Raw genomic sequence first — 19,307 nt, 5'->3', positions numbered from 1 at the left:
GATGGTGGCTGTTTTCTTTTGTCCTTTTCACAGAAACCTCTCAGTAGCAGACAAAGCTACTGTCGAAAGAATGTTTTTACAGCAGTGGAAATAATCAGTGCAAGGCTAGTTTTTAAAACCTGCTCCTAAAGTGCTTGGAACATTAAACAATTATTTATGAACACTTGAAACATTAGCTGTTCCACTTGAAACCATTGGCAGGGCTTTAATAACAGCCCAAGCAATGCTCTGGAAGCAACACCAAGGACTCTCATTAGTCACAAACCCTTTATTTCATTTTTAAAGCCTCTGTTGCCGTGCACCAAAATTAAAAGGTTTATCACTATGATTAAAACAAAATCTCATCACCAGCATGAGCATCTATTCCCTTCAGTGCTTCACAGAGACATTCCCCTTGCTTTTTGACTGTTAGGCCTGCCTTTCCTTTCCTCTGCTTCTTCCTAAAAGAAGTTATTCCTGCAGGAAGCTTGACTAGGGCACTGCCTGCCCTCCCAGGATTCAGGCGGATTTTCACATCAAGGAGGCCAATTGACACCAGGTTAAATGGATTTCCTAATCAGGATTGAAAACTCTTTGATAATGCAAGTACTCTAAACTTGTGCTATTTATTAAAAAATAAAAAAAAATAAAAAAAAATAAAAAAAAAACATATCTGGTAAGAGAAGGAAAGGGGAATTCAATGACAGAGATTTCTCAGTGACAGGAAAGACCACATTCACTGAAGTTTGCAGGTGTGCTTTTGTTCCTGCAGTCTGCTTTTCCCAGGGAACCAAAAGCATTCAACCTTTTTGATTTAATTTATTAGCATCAAGATGTCCCAGCCCAAAGCAGAATCCCATTACGTGGGGCACAGCACAGGCACACAGCGTTCTGTCCCCAGGGTGGCACTTTGAGGAGAAAGGAAAGGAAGAGGCTTGCCCATTTTGCAGCGAGGAAAGCACAGTACAGAGGGCTGAGACCCAGGGACGGACATGGGTACCTGTTCCCTGGAAGGAAAACCCAATCCTTCAGCAATCTACTTGTACTCCTGGTCTGGTACTTCCAAGCCAAACAATCCAGGCCTTCCAGTATCCAGCAGCCTAAACTTGCCTTACGCAAAGACCTGAGGAGGGAGATGTTTCACAACCCCCTTTTAAATTTAAAACACATTTTTAGTTAAACCATTCTTGTCCAGGGTGCTAAAAAGCTCTGACCCTCCTCGTGGCTTGGGAGGACACCAGCCAGCATCGCTCAGCCATAGCCACTTGCCATTCTTCATGTTGTGGTTATGATGCTGCTCACAATTTGGTTTGGGGTTTTTGTTTGGGTTTTTGTTGTTTTTTTTTTTTCACAGAGAGGGATGGAGTCAGGTGGAGGGGAGAAAGGTGTTTCCCACCTTGCCAGCGGTGCTGTTGGCCCTGTGGTTAGGGAGTCAAGCAGTGGTCACTTGACCACGTGTGCTAAAACCAAGGCTAACAAAAAAGTCACATTCCGCTGGGTCCACAGAAAAGCAGGCAGCATGGTGTTAAGAAATAACTGAGGCAGAAAAAGCAGCATAAAGAATCTGAAAGACATGAATGCCTGCGGAAATGCAGATTTTGGGGAATCTGTGAGTAAACAGGCATATGACTGACTGAGCCAAAATATATACAGGATTTCACAATATTTAAATCATGTATCTTTGTGTTCTTAAAAATAAATTAAAACTATACCAATGCTTACACATGGGGAACTGACGCATGCTGGGTGCTGCTAAACCTGCAGCCGATGGCCTCATCCTGCAGCCTCCACACAGCCCCCCAGGACGCCAAACGACTGACACCAGTGGGAGCAAAGGCAAACCAGTTGTGAGATGTTTTAAAACTCCCAACGAAGCACCCCAGCAGCATTTGAGAATCACACAACAGAACACGCATTATCTGCTGTGGACCCCTATGCCCTCTTTGTAAGATGGCTGTTAACTTGCAGAAGTTCCTGTGGCAAAGGAGCGGAAAAACGATTTGATCATATTCAGTGATATTGCTAAGAGCAACAGGGAAAGACATTTGAAAAAGTGGCTTGCAGTCATTTATATACCTCTTTCCACATGTTAACCATTTTTACTTTCAATAACCATGCATCAGTGCTCTTGCTGCATTACCTTATAACTCCTTTTCTTCTTTATGGTCCTTTGTGGACACATTTTCACCTGCTTAAATCTCTGCATATCTACTAGGGGGAAAAAATGTGAGGCATACACACAGGTACTCTGTCCTAAGTTATAAATATATTAGGGACGTACAAATGTCATCACAACCCTCAAATGCAGCTTTGCTGGCTCCTGCTACAGAAACACATTGTGACTTGCTAGAAGTGCACCAGCCAGAATCTGGGAATGTTTCTAGGACTGGTGCTCCTCTCTCATCCAAGCAATTTGTTACTCAGGGTGTGCTGATCTTATTAAAAGAGCTATTCTTTCCTTTATGACTGTTTGCAGCTATGCTACTTTTCCCTAAAGAGATGTAAAGCCCGCTTTGCCCATGTTGACAAAGTGAGAGTAACCTTGCTGCAGCTCTGGAGTCAAAAGCCTGGACTCACCAGGCTGCCATCAACTGTGTAAAGCAACTTCTGAAAATTTACCAGAATAAGTTTGGCCACATAGGCTGAGAGCAATATTCCTGTAAACCATGAATTTGCAACCAAAAGACAGAAAGCTACCCATGTTTCCTCCCCCTTCCCAGTTGAGGTCCATTCACTCCTCTCCAAACTCCTCTGTCGTCTCCTGGAGGTGTTGGCCCCAGCTTATCTTCCTCTTCCCTGACATCACTATGTAAATAACAGAAGTCTCTGCAAAACCTCTCAGACCCTGAGTCACCTGCAATTATTCTTGCTGACTTGGAAGAGATTTTAAACCCTTCCAGAACAATATTTTCAGCTGGCACTTGGCTAGAACCTGTGATCGTTGTGTCCAGGAGGGCTCAGCACCTGGAAAGACGGGCTCCTGGGAGTCGGGCTGTAACTGCCACACCTGGAGATGCTGGTCTCAGCTCTTGTGCTGATCCCTACTCCAGCTTTAGACATGGATAAGAAAATTGATGAGTCTGAAATAGGTTCAGATTGAAAAGGCAGGTTGCAGCTCTTGTAGGAGTCTTCCCGAGTGCCTCTCAGCTCCCTGGTACGTAGATCTTACACAAGGCAGTTCTGAGTTTAAAGATAATCCTCTGAGCAAGGCTAACAGCATGCACACTCCATTTTCATGGTGTCGCTCTGTGGTGGCATTAGTCACACACTCACACTGGGCAGAAACATCACTTCAGATTTCAGCAGGATATTGGGGAAACACACTGCAACAAGGGGCTGGATGCTTTAGCATTTTCTGTATCCTTTCTGATACAATTCTTGCAAGCAGATGGAGCTGGGAAATCCTTGCATTTAAGAGCAGTCCAGTAAGGACAGATGAGATCCATGAAGATGTGGTCAAAGATGTTGGGTACAGCTTTGGTAAAGCACCAACACAGCAGCCAGAACTTCCTCCTGTCCACTCATTTTGTGTGTCCTTAACGACTGCCTTTAGGAAAACCTTCTACTGAAGGGATGGACTGAAAATGCATAGGAGCAAATGCAGCAAACAACTTTATCAACGATTTAATTTGCAGTCCAGAAATACCAAAGAGCTTTGCAAAGTGTTAACACAATCTTAGGCCCAGGGAACTTACCCCTTAGAACTGAAAGTATATGGAAAACAAAAGGAATGAATAAGATGCTTAGGGTGAAGATGTGTAGAATAAATTAAAATTAATCTACCATATTTTAGGGCACTGAGCTCTAGCTGTGGTTCATCTCTTTCCCAGCCATTCAGCAAGTTGTAACTTACTAGTTCTTTATGAAGGAGACAAGACCATTACATTACTACATACGTTTGAGAAATCAAAATATCACCAGCATATGAAGTAGTTGGATTTCCAGTTATGAAACATGCATTTGACTGGAGGCTGAATAAAGGTTAAAAACTCAGAAATAATATTGTTCCTGCAACTTTTGCAAAAATCTTTGAGAGATGAATTTAGCAATATGTGGCTTTTAATGGTGTTACATTAAACAGCAGGATTTCCATATGGCGTGAATCTGCTGAATTGTATCGAAGATGGAGATTTTGTTCCAAATTTCTATGGCATTCTGTGATTGTGTCATTAGATACCCGCAAGCCTTTGCTACAATGAAGAGTACAGAATGTGCCAAGTAAAACAATCTTGAGTGTGCCTTCCAAGGGAAAATACTGAGACTAGCGTTTAAAATTTCCTAGCCCCATTTTCTTTGAAACACAGCGAGTTCTTTTTGTTAGAAAAGGGTTAAATGGAAATGTGTCATTTTCATAATAATAATGTGTTTTATATTGAAATTTGTTCTTTGCGTCTTTTCTTTTCAGTATAAGTGTTGGTGTGTATGAGTGATATGAGGATAAGTTTGTGAGGGCAATTACCCATTATTGTTGAGTAGCTGAGTAGTCCCCTGAGCAAACTCATGCATAATTTGTTTGTTCATAAGATACTGTAGAGCTGAGGCTGCAGTATCTTCTGTGCCCCAGCTTATGGGAAAATGGAAGCTTCTTCCCACTACTCTGCATTTCTTACCCTATTGTTTGAACTCTGATCATCCTTCTTACCCCTCTATTATGGGCACCTTCGCTGAATAGGAATCGCATATCAACTGGGTTAAGGTCAGAAATACATCATATAAAAGGGGAAAGAGTGAATTTCTTTTACAAGATTCATTATGATAATCATGTCCAAACACATTATTAGAAGCATTAAAGAAATCCTTTTCTAATTTATTTTTGTGCCTCTTACTATCCGCATATCCCTGTTATCTAAGAGAAACAGTGTGGTCTGCAAAGTTGAGGTTACAAACGTGCAGTGGTCTTGGGATAGACAGGACTGGCTTGAGATACAACTTCAATGTTAAATAATTTTCCACTTTTTAAAAAACTCTAATCTTTCCTTACACGGTTTTCTCCCCTTACAGTTCTCTCTTCCCTTATCTGTAAGAGGACTTGCCCTTTTCCTCAGGTAGCAGCATCCCTATTACCTCTTTCCCGCACACACACCAGCGCAGTGATTTCTTGCCTTACTGATCAGCTCCGCTGTAGCTTCACCCTGGAGAAGCCCCACAATCTAAAAGTTGCTGTCTGCAGACCTTCTCCTCTAAAAAACTGCACACGTTGAACATCATGCAGTATGGGCAATGCATTTGGTTATTAGAATTACTGTAATAGGAGCGTGAGCATTTCACAATGATTCATATGCACGCTAAGGCGACCGTATGCCTTGATTTCTGAGGGGTTTCCTCCCACCTTTTTTTGTTTCCAAGCCAAGGCAGTCCTGTGCTATACCACAAGTAGGTAGGCAGGCTGATAAACAAGGTATCTCTATCAGGAGATACAGGTATCTGTATCAAGACATCATTTTCTTACATGAGTTAATATTTACTCTTACTCAGAAAACACTTATTTTTGCATGGGGGTTCACATATTTTTTATCAGTAGTAGCTCAGAAGCTGAAGGCAGCGCCAGAAGCAGGAGCAGGGACGTAGCAAAGCGTGTGTCTATTTTGTAAGACTGGCTTTCTATTTTATGGAAACTTTTGTTTTAAGATACAGATGTTTAAAGGGTTTCCACCGATATTGTCAAGAGGTTACATATAAGAAACATACCAATAATTCTTTGAGTACATGGCAATATTTCTGTAACTGATTTGGGGCAAGATTTTCACAAGAGATGAGCTTTACAAAACCTGCAGAGAAGCTGCCCCTAGTTTTGTCCTTCCACAGGAGCAGTACCAGGCCAGCACAGACCGTTAGACAATCTCAGCGTTATATTTTCATGTTTGGACAAAGCATTGTCATCTGGAATAAATGATAGTTCTGTTCCACCTGCACCCAGCACATGTTTTTTAATGACAAAATGCTTCTTTCTGAAAGTAGCGGTAAAAATAGGAGGGTGAAGCATTAATTGATACCTAGAGATCAAAAAAATATATTTTTTTTTCATGAGACAACTATTTGAGGAAGAGCCTTATTTCTTCTTTAGATACTTTCCATGTATTCTCTCCTGTTGGTAAAGTAGGTAAGAATGTAGTTGAAGTATCATTGTAGGCTAGCTCTAATGTCATTTGCATCAAGGCTTAATGCTTCCGTCTGGAAGAGATGCTACTCCAAAACATGTGCATCTGGCTCTGTGTAGCTCTCCTTGGAGAACCAGCGTAAGGCATTTGTCAAAGCAGCCCCCAAACTCACTTACACCTGAGCAGAATGAACTGAACATTCAACATCATAACTCCATAAAAGGAAGAAAGAAAACCCCCAAAGTGCCTGAATTCAGTTATCAGCCTCTGCTTGTAACTTGTGGGGGTAGGCTAGATGCCTTCATTCTAGCTCCACAGAAACTAAATACTCCAGGAAGTTCCAATGCAGGACTCTCAGACTCGTTTTTTTCCTGATGAAGTTTCAAAATAAATACATTTGGGTTCCAGGCTGATTTAAATGACAAAGCTAGTTATTAATTTTGGTACAAACTTCTGATGAAGCCTCCAAGACTTTATGACACCTTCCTTCACACGTGGAACACTGCCACCAGTGCTTTTATCTCCTTTTTTGCTCTGGCTGATGTTATTAGCATCAGAAATGCTGTTTGGATGGAAAGAGGAAATGGAGATACAGCTAATTTCTTAAAAGGTGGGGCCATTAATCCTGTCAGAGGAATATCTGGATCATAAGGAATTAGATACTCTCAAGATGGTAGCTGTTAGCTACAGATGAGCCTGAACACTGTCTCCAAAGCCAGTCCCCATCACTGCAAAGCCCTCAGGTTTGTGGAAAGGATTAAAAAAAAAGAAACCCTGGGAATACATGGCACACTCGGTGCTGGTGCAAGAGCAGCCTATCCCGGAGAAGACATTTTTACCACCATGAACAGGGAGGGAACTAGTTAAGAAAACAGCAGATTTAGGAACCTGATATATTTGGAGAAAACCATCAGCAGTAGCATGATCTGGGGGCAGGGCAGCCAGTCTGCGACCCCAGAGGAACTGGGCTGCTTGTGAAGAACTGCCTCTCTTGGAGATCTGCTTCACCAGGTGGCAATGGGCTGCCAATATCAAATATAAACATAGCTATGGGTCAGCAAATATTTATAAAATGCATTGGTTACTTACAACGAGGCCACTTGTGCCAAAAAACTAAGAGATCCATTGAGATCAAGAGCAAGAAACAGAGAAGTGGTGGGACAAACAGGCCTTAAATGGAGAATTAAATACTGAGAAAATGGACATTTTTGCCCAGCAGCCTCTGGTGACCCTAAAGACGATTCTGGAAGGGACTGATGTGCTCTTCAAACAGAGCAAGTCTGAAAGAGCTGTACTGCACTTCGTATTTCCTGCGCCCATGGCTCTCTAGGTCTTTGTACTGCTTGCATCGCCAAAATTTAGCGGCAATAAGAACAAACCCTGAGGTGCATTAAACCTTCCCTGCTCCCGTTCATTGCCTTGGTATCTTTTCTTTTCACTCTCACACAGCTTTAATTTAAACAAATAAAATGCCCAACAGCCTGAAAACAGATACGGCACTAATTATAATAGTCCTAGAGTTGCTATAGGTTGTTTTTTCCTAGTTAGATCACAACATATGATCACTGTCTCTTTTACAGATGGGGAAAATACAGTGATTTGCACAGGTCACTCACCATGCAAATGGCAGAACAAGAAAATGACCCCGTATTTTCAAAGCCCTTAGCTGGTAGTTGGTACTCACAATGCCACATCTTGGCTCTAAATCATTATTTGTTACTTGAATTTTTAGTCTATTTTAGTATATTAATGTATCTTTACCACTGTGAATCCAAAAAAGTGAAAGGAACGTGCTTCAAAAGATGTACCAGGGAGACTTGATACTGGGGAAAAGAAAAATATTTAGATCATATTATACAAAGTCATATCTAAAGACTAGAAATTTCTGTGCTATGGCTGTGCAGGCTAAACAGCAACAGGAACAACCTGCCATCTAAGATACTATATCTGAAAACTTGAAAGTAGTTCTTGATGTCCAAGTCAGTTCTATTCCTCAGCAAGAACTCATAAGAGCTGAGAGGACACTGGGGAATCACTTGGAAAATATGACCTGCAGTTAAGCCCTTGATCAATCAGTGTAGTGAAAGGAGCGGTATCACTCTTCGGAAGTTAATTAGACACTAAGAGTAATACTCTAGAAAGCTTTGAGAGCAGATTGTGTAAAGACAGCTCCCCATATAAATCATTACTATACCTCAACTCTGAATTTCCATTAATTATTAAAGCTTTCTAGGCAAGCTAAGCAGATATTCTAAGATGCATATTTCAGAAATTTCCACATGTTAAAAATTAAGTATTGTTGAACAAGCTGGGCCAGGCAATGAGAGCCTTTTGAGGCCTCCATCGCAATGTACTCATGTCACTCACATCTCCCAGGGCTGCGCTGGGCTCCCTGCTGATGCATGGCGCAGCCCCGGACCCAGCCAGCTCCCTCCCTGCATTCACCGCCCTACCCAACTCGTGAGTTTTGGTTTCTTTTCCATGTATTTGGGACAGACCTGGTGATACACGTGTATTTGAGGATGTTCTGAAGCACTCCTGGGTCCTTCAGCACACTTTGTGTCAGCAGGGGTTTAGATCATGACCCAAACTAAAGGAGATGGGTGTGCAATAAAGGACTGGGCAGAGGGAGGCTGTGGAGAGCAGCCTGCGTGAAGGACCAGGGCCTGGCTGGCTGATAGGAATGAAGCTCTTCCCCTCATCCTACAAGATCGCCTGTGATGCTTTCCTTGGTTTTGCGATCAGACATGGAAAGAAACAGATCTGGACCAAAGATGTAATTTGAATGAACCTTCCTGGCATTCTCAAATATCAAGAGAAGTCAGAATTCACTGACCCTTGGCTTTATTTTGGAGTTTAATTTGAAACAGAAGTCCACTAAAGTACTTTTGTTTGGGATGACTGCATTAAAGCCCCTCTAAGTCCAACTTCCCAATAAAGTACTGGGAGCAGGGGTCTTGTTGCTGTTTTTAATTAGATTAAATATTTTCAGTATTCCCAGCTAAGACTAAGAAAAGTGCAGCTTAAAATATTCTGAAATAGATCTACATCAAAGGTAGATATTTCTCATACTCCTGCAGTAAAACAAAAGAAGAAAAGCAAGGGATTTTATTTAGTCATTGCAAAAATGTAGGAAGGTATTCCCCCCCGCCCCCCCCCCTTCTATTCTGTAGGGTTTGGGTTTGTTTTTTTTACATTAAATACAAGAGTTGGCTTTATTTGTAAATAATATGTAGCCTTGTCCTCTTGTTGGAACAGACAAAACAGGAAAAGATTAGCAATGAAAATGTTCAAAGGAATTGGAGGGAATGGCAGACTTTAGATTTGCATGCAAAGCTTTCAATGTGATGAAATGTACCCAAATAAAGTGTCTCAATTTTCGATTATTCAAATCAAGATAAATCAAGATACTGCAATATTTTTGGACACTCAAGACTGAGCTGTTTATTTATTCATTTTCTTTCTTTACTGCCTTTGTCCCCTGAGAAACCTAACAACTGAAATATAGCAACAGTGCAGAATATTTATCGGAGAAGACAAGCACTTAACAGGATTGCAGAATTCCAGGTTCTCAAGAAGAAAAAGCAATAGGCATTAAAACAAAAGCTGCTGGTACCATACCACTTTTTAGTGTAACAGATAAAAGACATCTTTTGCTTTCAAGAAGAAAACTAAGCATAGCTGAATAAGAGTATTAGGCTGCTTTTCATCCAAACTGCACAGCAGAAAGACACCTTTGCAAAAATACACAAATCCTATGTTTTACCACCTAGGTAATATTTGAAAATACAGTCACTATTGGATTAGCTGAGAACTAATGACTGTTTAAGTAGCAAGCCAGTTGAGAAAATGGAGCAGCCATGGTGAGTGGTTTGAAACATCTTAGGCAATGACATCAACAGTATGTTCAATTGCAATTTTGACAAGGCTATTGGTGCTTTACAACTAAACCAAGATAAAGATAAAGGGCTGACCACTCCCCAGAAGTCAGTGGATATCATCTGGTCAGAGAGATGCTGCTCAATGTGAGAACCACAGCTAAAGGAGCAGTGTGGGGCCAGGCTGGCTGGGTAGCCCTTGGGGCAGGGGGGGAGACAGCAGAGGGTGAAGTCTCAAGAAGGTCTCCAGGCTGGGACCTCACAGATGAGCAGTTCTCCTCAAAGACTTCACTCACATTGGACAGATTTTTTCAAAATGGCCACACACCTCCTGCTCCTCACATTTCCAGCAAAGTGTGCGCAGTGTTTGAAAAACTCTTTGAAGCCCTGCCCCTGGGCTTTCCATGGTGGAACAAGCTGCTTTGCACAAATCCTTGTCTAAACTGAAGACACAGCCTGAACTAAAAATTAGTAGCTTCAATTATATCATCACCTGGCATATTAATGAATGAGGGAGTAGAAATAAGGTTGCCTCAGCAACCTCAGTTCTGGCATTGCTTAATATCAGAGTACTTGGCTAAGCAACCAGAATAATTTTCTTTTACTACCAAGTGGGTTTCTTGGACAGATCTAGAGAGCACATTGCCTTCATACGCTACTAGGAGCAAGGATACAAACATAAGTATCTTACTTCCACAACCTCAGCAGACTTAGAAAGGGTCACCCCTGCTCTGGATCCGAGGTTGCGCACAGTGGAAAGCAGCACATCCAAAGTGCTGCCTGAGCTTGCACCAGGGCAAGCTGTTCCCCAGAATAGCTCGAAAGCACATTTCCACTCTGCTCTTGCCCTTCCTTGGTTTGTCTCACCATGACCTAACTGAACTTTGTAGAGCTCTAGCGCAGGCTTAGACTAGAAGAGAGAAGTTGAAACTCCAGGGCAAGTTTTAGCCTCCTTTGTATCACTTGTTAGGACTGATGACAATTTATTATCTTTGTTCAGGTCTCGGTCTGATTGCAGATATAATTCTACTCTATTCTCATCTGCATGCTTTCTATATATAGCACTACTATTATTTTTTTCCCTCCCTTCCAGCAACTTTGACAAATCCTTTTCAAGCTCAGGATGGAAAGAAACACTGTCTTCAAAACAAAACAGGAAAAAAAAGCCTGTTTCAAATAAAAATACGAATTTGATACTATTTCACCTGTGATACACCTTCCCCACCCTCCTCCAGCCTGTTACACGTTTGAAAGAATTTGATACTTAAAAATACAATGAATACATACAAATAACTTTAAACCCCATGATTGTTTTTGAAGTATCATGCTACATCGAACCAGACAATTCTCCTCTTTCATCTGCAGTCCAGGGAACTGCACTTTTCCCCTGAAATTCTATAGCATTTGAAAAGAAATGGTCCCAGTTTAGAGTGATAGAGCTCCAAACAGTTCTTGTGTTTTCCATTAATTTTCAGTTGTATTGGTATTCTGTTCCAATTAGTCTCTGTTAGTGCTTCAAAGCTCTATCTTATCTGCAGATAACATCAAAGATGAGAGCTTCCAGTTTTAAATTTGGTTTGCAGTTGTTTTAAAGATAAAGGCATCATTTGTGAATAGCTGATCAAATAGAATAAATACTTCTTTGTTTTGGCTCCAAAAAGGCCAGAAAACTACTTTTCTTTTTGAAGTTCAATTTCATTTAGACATCAGACCTTATTTTCAGGGTGCTGAACTCCCAGAGCTCACATTGACTTCAGTTGCAGTTGTTTGTGCTCAGACAGGAACTATATTTCTTCTTCCACAAAAGTTTGGGTCTTAACAATTTTTGCTCATGTCACTGGTCCAAAATAGCCCTTTATGAAGCATCTTATAGAAGTATTAACAAGGAAGATCCCAAGTAACTCCCATAACTACCAACCTATCGATTCCTTTAGGATGAGTCCTTAATCTCTCCTGTTAGGCGTGTTTTACTCCAGCTAGAGGCTAACAATTATTCACATGAAGGTTGTCCTGAGTTTTTTTGTAGCCCAGGGAAACCCTACCTAGTTCACAAAGTTGTTCTTTTCTCTCTGCTGCTGCCTTCTCTCTGGCCTGACAAGGATTTAAAGAAAAGCAAACTCAGCAAAATATCAAGAAACTCATTTCAGTAGTGGATAGCTAAGAATAGTAGTGCTGAGTTCAAGGCAGCTACAAGCTCCCTTGACGTCTTCCCAAAATAAGGCAGAGATCTAATTTTTTCTTTTTCTTATGAGTAATGCAGACAAAACCCCTCCTTTCTAGCTCTACTCAGCACCTCCCAGAAGGTGACCATATTTCAACCACTGTAGGGAAGCAGCTTACTTAAAAGCACGAAGCAAAAACACTTAAATCAGTTTTCTCTCTGTTTTAAAAGTGCAGGGCTTTCAGTGACATCTTAGCTGTGATAGTGCTGCTTAGGGAGGGGCCAGCAGGCTTTGCCAGTCAGCAAAGAAGTCCATAAGTGCCCAGATTCCACTTCATTAAAAAATACTTGCCACTGGCTTTTAGCATATGACAGAAGACGTAGCAAGTCACTGTTGCACCTACCTGGCTTGAAAATAACATTAAAGACGGAGTGATCTGGCTGTCAGCAGTCCCCGTATGCACTCTGCACTTGGTGAAAACAGGAGGGATTTTTCTCTGTGGCCCTACATATGTACCTACGCACACAGATGTGTCATACTGATACTCAGGAAGCTGTCCCTGAATTTATCAAACCACAGAGAACCAGAGATTAAAGGTACTCATGGATTCCTGTAAAGCAACAAACTGGGGGCAGACGTGTCATCCATGAAAGTGCCGTTTGGGAAACATAAGGCTTCATTTCTTCATACTCCAAATGCCTATATTGCAGACAAGTAATTTCCACAAGAATCCTGCAAACATCCACCAGCCCCAGCACAACAGGTTGGAGCTAACAAGCACTTTAGAGACCAGGATGAGAGTTCAGAACAATCTTCACGAATGGAGGAAATAGTACAGAGAAGATTGGGATGAAGTTCAGGAGGCACAGCTGCACAATCCTATACTTACATAGGAATAATCAGTTGCATTAATAAAACAAACAAACAAACAGACCCACCAACTGGCTACGTTGCTATACTGCAGAACAAAATCTGGGGAACAGGACAGATTATACACAAGTCAGCAATTTCAGCCTGTCATGAAAAAGACAAACATCATACTGGGATGTATAAGCAGGAAGAAAGCTGGTAAAACATGCCACTAACCTCACTGCTCTGTCCACGAGGGCAAAGTCTTAGGAGGAATGTGGCCAGTTTTGGACACCACATTACCAGAAAAGTAAAGCTCCAACAAATACCATAGGATTGACCATAGGCTAATGAATGCAATCTAAATGGAAATGTTGAAAAAAGCTGAAGGAGCATGTGATAATGTTCCTTTATCTGCTGAAGGGATTGTCACAAAGAGATAAGAAACAGCTTTGCCCAAGCACAGAAAGGACAAGAAGTAATGGGCTGAATCTACAGTGAAGGAAGAGTTCGGTTAGACACCAAGAAAAATTTGTGTTTGTTATCTGGATAGAAAAGTGCTGGTGGTGCTTGTCTGGAAAGGGCACGCACCTGGATCATGGGGCTTCAAGAACAGGTTGTCTGAGCATTGGCAAGCACACACAAGTTGATCCTGCACTGAGCTAAACGAGAAGTAAATGGTCTCCTGAAATTCTTTAAAATTCCTGTAAAAACATTCAGCTAGGAGCCTTGCAATAATCCAAGATAGCCAGTTTCTTGACAGTAGTAAAGAACTGTTGCAATGAAGATACAGCCTTAATTTTTTGCACCTGTTACGTAAAGTCCTGTTGTCATAAAAATCTTGTAACTACATTTGTTACACCCATCTGCCAAAGGATACATCCCCTCCATGAGATGGTCACGTTCCTGTCTTCCTTATACCAGTATACGTTGTGATATGGCAGCAGTTATTCAGTTTATTTTCCATTTCATCTTATCAAGCCTTTTCCAATTTTTGCTCTAATGCCCAAAAGGCTTTCCCATATTTCTCCAGAAAGGTCTCCTGTAGCAGGTGTCCCTTGGCCTGGAGAGGTCCACTCAAGGGACCTGTTTCCCCCACCTTTCCAAATGCTCCAAACTGAGCCTTTTAAAAGGGCAAATAATTCTGTAACTCACTATATATCAATCTTTTTAAAATTGATTTAAATGGTTAAGGTACTTCCCACCCAAATGGCAGGGCAATTCAGAAGCTTCTATAAAGGCAGCACACAGACGTAACCTAGAGCTTGGCCTGCGATGGACAAAATGTGAAACAACACGGGAGGATGTTCTGCTTGAAACCAGATATACGGAGGCACACATAGCTCATATGTTACTGTAAAACCATTACAAAGCTTGGGCTTTAATTTTGACTGGAGCCTCCAAGAGGTTTCTGCTGGTAGGTGGAAAAATGCCCCAAAAGTGCTGCTGCATTCAGTGGCCCTTTCCCAGCTTGGATGGGGCTTTCATAGTTCCAGGGTTACAGACTGGGTCTTCCTCCCTTCCCACCCCAGCACCACACTGTGATCCTCCTAACTTTATGTCGCACTTACCCTTCATCATCTTCTCATAACAATGTCCCCATCATCACTTTTTAGCATAGACACCAAGTAACCTCCCTCCTGCCCTCTTGGAAGGTGAAAGACATGAAGCCTCTCTCTTTTCTTTACCGGTCAGTGGAAATACGGAGCATTCTTAATCTTACTGGTTTGTGCTTCCTCTACGTTATTAGTGACCTCTACACTAACCCACCTTCACAACCCTTTTCGAGCTGTTATGCCATCCTCCAGTCTAAGCATATTCCCAGCCATTCACCAACCTACAGTGGCACTGCGTGGGACAGTGAAATAAAGCTCTGTGTCTTCCCTTGCAGGACACAGAGTTATTGAAAAATTACCGAGCGCCTCTATGAGGCAAAGTGATGGGGAGTGAAATCCTACCGTCTGCTCAGAGCCTCTGCAGCATATAGATCATTTGTCAGTGCCAGTTTGAGGTAGTCTCTATAAACAGGCTGTTTTGAATTTGAAGCACTCACAGGACATGATGGTTAGGCTAAAAAAACCATGCATTTTACATGTAATCACCAGGATAATTTGGCTGTATATCGTGTTCCCACAACTTAATATTCTACCTACAGATGCATGATCAAGAAGAGATTCCTTAACTTTGACAGGGCACATCACATTATACTCACTTTATTATTGGAAATGAACACCCCAGGGTGCAAAAGGGAGCAAAGGCATAGTTTCATCAGGTTTTTTAATTTTTTTTAAATACATTTACTGCAGTGTGGGGTACTCCAAAGCTACAGAGCGCCACTTACCAGTGGACAAGTGGCTAAATTTTACCTGGATTGTGCAAGAAAGAAATAACTGCTTTATCTAATGCTGTGCTGTGGAAAATTCTCACTGGAAAATTCAATTTTTAGGCACGCAGTTCATATCCTCAAGTAAAAAGTCACTTTAGGTAGTGAAATTTAATGTTATAAATGCTGTACCCATGAACATAACCCAAAACTCTCCTGGCTACAGCTACCCATCCTCCCTTAGACCCGGGACAGGTTTGATTCTGGACTCCTGACCTGACATGAAGCACACAAGAAAACCTTGACAGTTTTGATGCTTGCTAGGACCAACAGTGAAGATTTTTTTTCCTCTGCTTTGATGGCTATTACAACCAATTAAAGTTTCCTATTCTCCAACTCTGCAAGGACTTGAGTGCACTCCCAGCTGAGCAGACCAGAAAAATATACTCTCAAATCTCAACAAGCACTTGATACAGTACATTTATCTGGCAACTGATTGATATGACATCTATTTTGGCATTATGATTTTTTTTTAAAATCCTCCATATAAATGCCCTATTTCACAATCTGGAAGGAAAAGGAACAAGTGATGGCCCATAGCTATTTAATAGCTATAAAATAAAACCTATAAAATAAAAGTGAAATGAATTATCAAACCATAAACTAAAGTTCGGTGTTTAAAATGGGCCATGGCTTTAAAAATTCAATTACAGCTTTAATAGAAAGAAGTTTACTCAATATTTTAATGACCTTATCTCATAATGTTTTTTTCCTCCTTTGCAAAGCCTGGCATTACCGAGGATGCATGGCAAGCCTGCCTTTCCTCTAACTACTTTAAGATTGATTTGGAAACAGAAATATTGATGCATTTATCCAAAATAACTTAATTAAATGAGGCAAAAAATAGCACTCAGGAACACGTCTCGGTAGAAAACTGGAGTTGATCGAGATTAAGAAAGGTTACATTTAATGTTCCCGGATTGAAAACAACAGGACCATTAACTGAATGCCATCAATGGAGAATACTCCGAATAGGAAAGTTATTTAATGTTTTCCTAACTCACTGGTGGGCTATTTCCTGCGGTTCAGGTTAGGTAACTCCTGCAGATTTGCATGCTGCCAACATGTATAAGGGTCCTACAGGGCACCTCAGCTGAGAACAGCAGATGAAGAGATCATCTCGGAACAGTAACCTGCAGTATCTGTGTTGAAGCACAGATACAAAGTTAGGTTTGTGTTTGCTTGGTTTTGTCAAATTGGTATTGCCGTGCTTTGGGGGACACCTTTAGCAATGGGCTGCCAGCAATGCTGGTTTCCTGGAGGCTGAGTCTAGACTCAGTGCTAGCTCCTGCTGGTTTCAAGGAGAGCTTAAGTGAGAAAAACCCCTAAGGACAAGACTTCAGGGGCTGTTATTTTGAGCAACAGCAGCTTTCAGGGCTGGGCTTTTGGAGGGGCTTTTCTTGTCTGTTTTACTTTCTTTGGGAGAAATGAGGATTTTTACAAAATTTCTAGAAGAACAGGGAGGGCGTGCCAAATGATCTAGAGAGAAAGAATTAGAACAAATGTTCTCCCTAGTTTGTTTTGGAAACAACCCATATCTTCACTTTAAACAGTGCTTCTGAAATGCACAGTAGCATCAAGTCCACAGATAGGTCTAGACTAGTCTGTGTGGAGCCCAGCTGATTTTATTAGGACCTATCAGGAGCTCTATAGCCTGCCCTGACACATCCAGCTGAAGAATCAGCACCACTGATAAATTTAAAGCATTGCAGGTCCAACAACATGCAAAAAATAGGTGTTTATGGGAGAAAGAGGGGAAATGCAGTTGAAAATACATGATTCTCAAAGCTGCATCGAAGAGGAATGGAACAAAGATCTTAAAATATTACCCCTAGATGTTTCCCCCCCTGTGGTTGCAATTATTCCCAAAGTACCCTGCTTAAAATAGGTTTTCAAACCATGCAAGACTAATCATTGCAATTTGGAGATGTAAGTAGGCACTTACCATGCAATTCACAATTAGCTAAAGATGGTAGAAGAATCTCAGTCATGTTGGCACAGGAGATTTAAAAAAAAAGAAAGAAAACATTTTTTTCTTGCAAGAATGACATGTGATGGGAGAGTAGAGGAAGATAATTGTCATAACAAAGGGAATATGTTATTATTTATTGGCCACACTTAAGCACTTGGATCTTGGATTATAGTATCTGGTGACAAATGCTGCTTGAAATTTTGTAAATATTGCTTAAAAGTAAGATAACTGAGTAATTCTGAATGTGCTCCGCAACCATACTTTCAAAATTCAGTTCTGGGAAGCAGAGTGACATTTTATTTTTGTCCTATAGAAAAAGTAAGATGCAACGTCTGAGCCCCCTAAAATCTTGTTCTCTTTAGGCTTCACCCTACTCCCTATTGCTCATGAGAGCAATATTGCTGCAACTATGGCAAGAGAGTTTTTAAAGCCAATTAACAACCTTAAATGTTTAGCGCCTTCAAGGTACTGGGTGGCGCAGACTGTCCCCCTGCCCTCGGTGCTGCTGACTGCCGAGCCCCCCCAGCACCAAGGCTGTCCCCCCCGAGAGCACCAGCCTCCCCACCACGGAGGTACCGGCTGTTCCTGTCTGCAGACCTGCCCTCCTGGGTGACGATGGATTTCACCCTCCCAAGATCAGGAGGGTCACAGCACTCAGCTCCCCACAGGATTAGACCATTTCTTTGCCAAAGTGGCAGCTGTAAATAGACGTTTAGGCTCTAATTTCTACACCCTTCAGTATTTTAACTTATGTCTAAGCACAAACATTGAGACATTCATCTGATTTGTCGCTATTAATTTCCTGGTTTCCTTTTTATTTTCTTCCTCCTCTTGCAGATTCGCTGGGTTGTGAACTGCAGTAATAACTTTTCCAAACCAATTTTTCTTTTTGCAAAGCTTTTGATTTTTTTTCTATCACTCCACTAGTGCTGGGATGCTGATTACCTACCAAGCTCTAGAAGTGCATGCAAACAAAACGGGGAAGAAAAAAAAAAACAAAAAACAAAAACACCCTCAGCAATAAGTTGGCTGATTCCTGCAGCAAGACAAATCTAGCACCACACAGCAGGCAGGCAGTGAGTGCACTGCTCATCCTTTCGATTTTGTCAGTGTATGGGGATGCTGGACATCAACACACAGCGAGGGATTCGGCCGAAAGCACTCCTCCTTGGTGCCTGAACCCTGCTGCTTTCACCCTCGGTTGGAAGATACAGGTAAAAATAGAGAAATGCTTTAGCTAAGTGGATTCAGTGAAAATATAAAGCAGTCAGGAGAAGCCCGGACAGCCTAATCTTATTCTTAGCAGGCAATGGAAGTAAACCACAGTGTACGGGCTGATAGCTACTGTATACATAATACCCTCAGGTACTGTAACTTGCATGCAATTCTTCGCATTACAGCAAATAAATTGTCACAAGTGGCAGTAAAGATATTATTTTTTTATACACTTTGTTCAAGTTGCCTTTATAAATATTTATCGTTATTTACATAATTATACCTCTCTGACAGCAGGCTTTACAGCAACTTTGAACCACAATAAACAGGCAGACTGGATGCCTCCTTTTTAGCCAGACCGTATCTATTCTATGTGCTATATGTACATCTATTACCAGCATGCTATGAGCGTATCACTCATTCATTCCATAATGTAATTTATAGTTACATTAGAAAAGAATCCATCTACAAACAGCAACTATGTAATATTGATAAAGCATTTAGGAACAGAACATAAATCTAACAACTCAGATACTGCATAGTACCAATAATCTGCAGAAAAATATGTGTCTGTGTAAGTAAGCACAATTTATTATAGCAGGAACCTAACAGAGAAGATATTTCTCTGTCAGAAACTTTCTTTAGAAGAACTTGACATCCCAAAATTCTTTTCTCCCCCACAGATGTCAGAAGCAGAGACAGACAAGGTAAAAATCAAACCAGAAGAAAGTTCTGAACATGACAAGCAAAATATTTCTTGGCTGAAGAAAG

General features: G+C 41.3%; 1 protein-coding gene across 1 annotated transcript in view; it reads left to right on the top strand.

Annotated features, from left to right (window-relative positions):
* Window positions 1-19,307, top strand: part of MDFIC2 (MyoD family inhibitor domain containing 2) — an 82,271-nt gene that overhangs the window by 12,665 nt on the left and 50,299 nt on the right. The window contains exon 1 of the mRNA XM_080383152.1: window positions 1-19,307. This exon is cut by the window's left edge and continues 12,665 nt beyond it. Coding sequence (XP_080239278.1) covers window positions 19,220-19,307 — 88 coding nt within the window. The 5' untranslated portion in view covers window positions 1-19,219.

The sequence above is a fragment of the Falco punctatus genome (assembly GCF_963210335.1).
Source record: "Falco punctatus genome assembly, chromosome: 4".
In the NCBI taxonomy this organism is placed as follows: Eukaryota; Metazoa; Chordata; class Aves; order Falconiformes; family Falconidae; genus Falco; species Falco punctatus.
The sequence above is the reverse complement of the archived record's forward strand: the minus strand, read 5'-3'. Positions and strand labels throughout refer to the sequence as shown.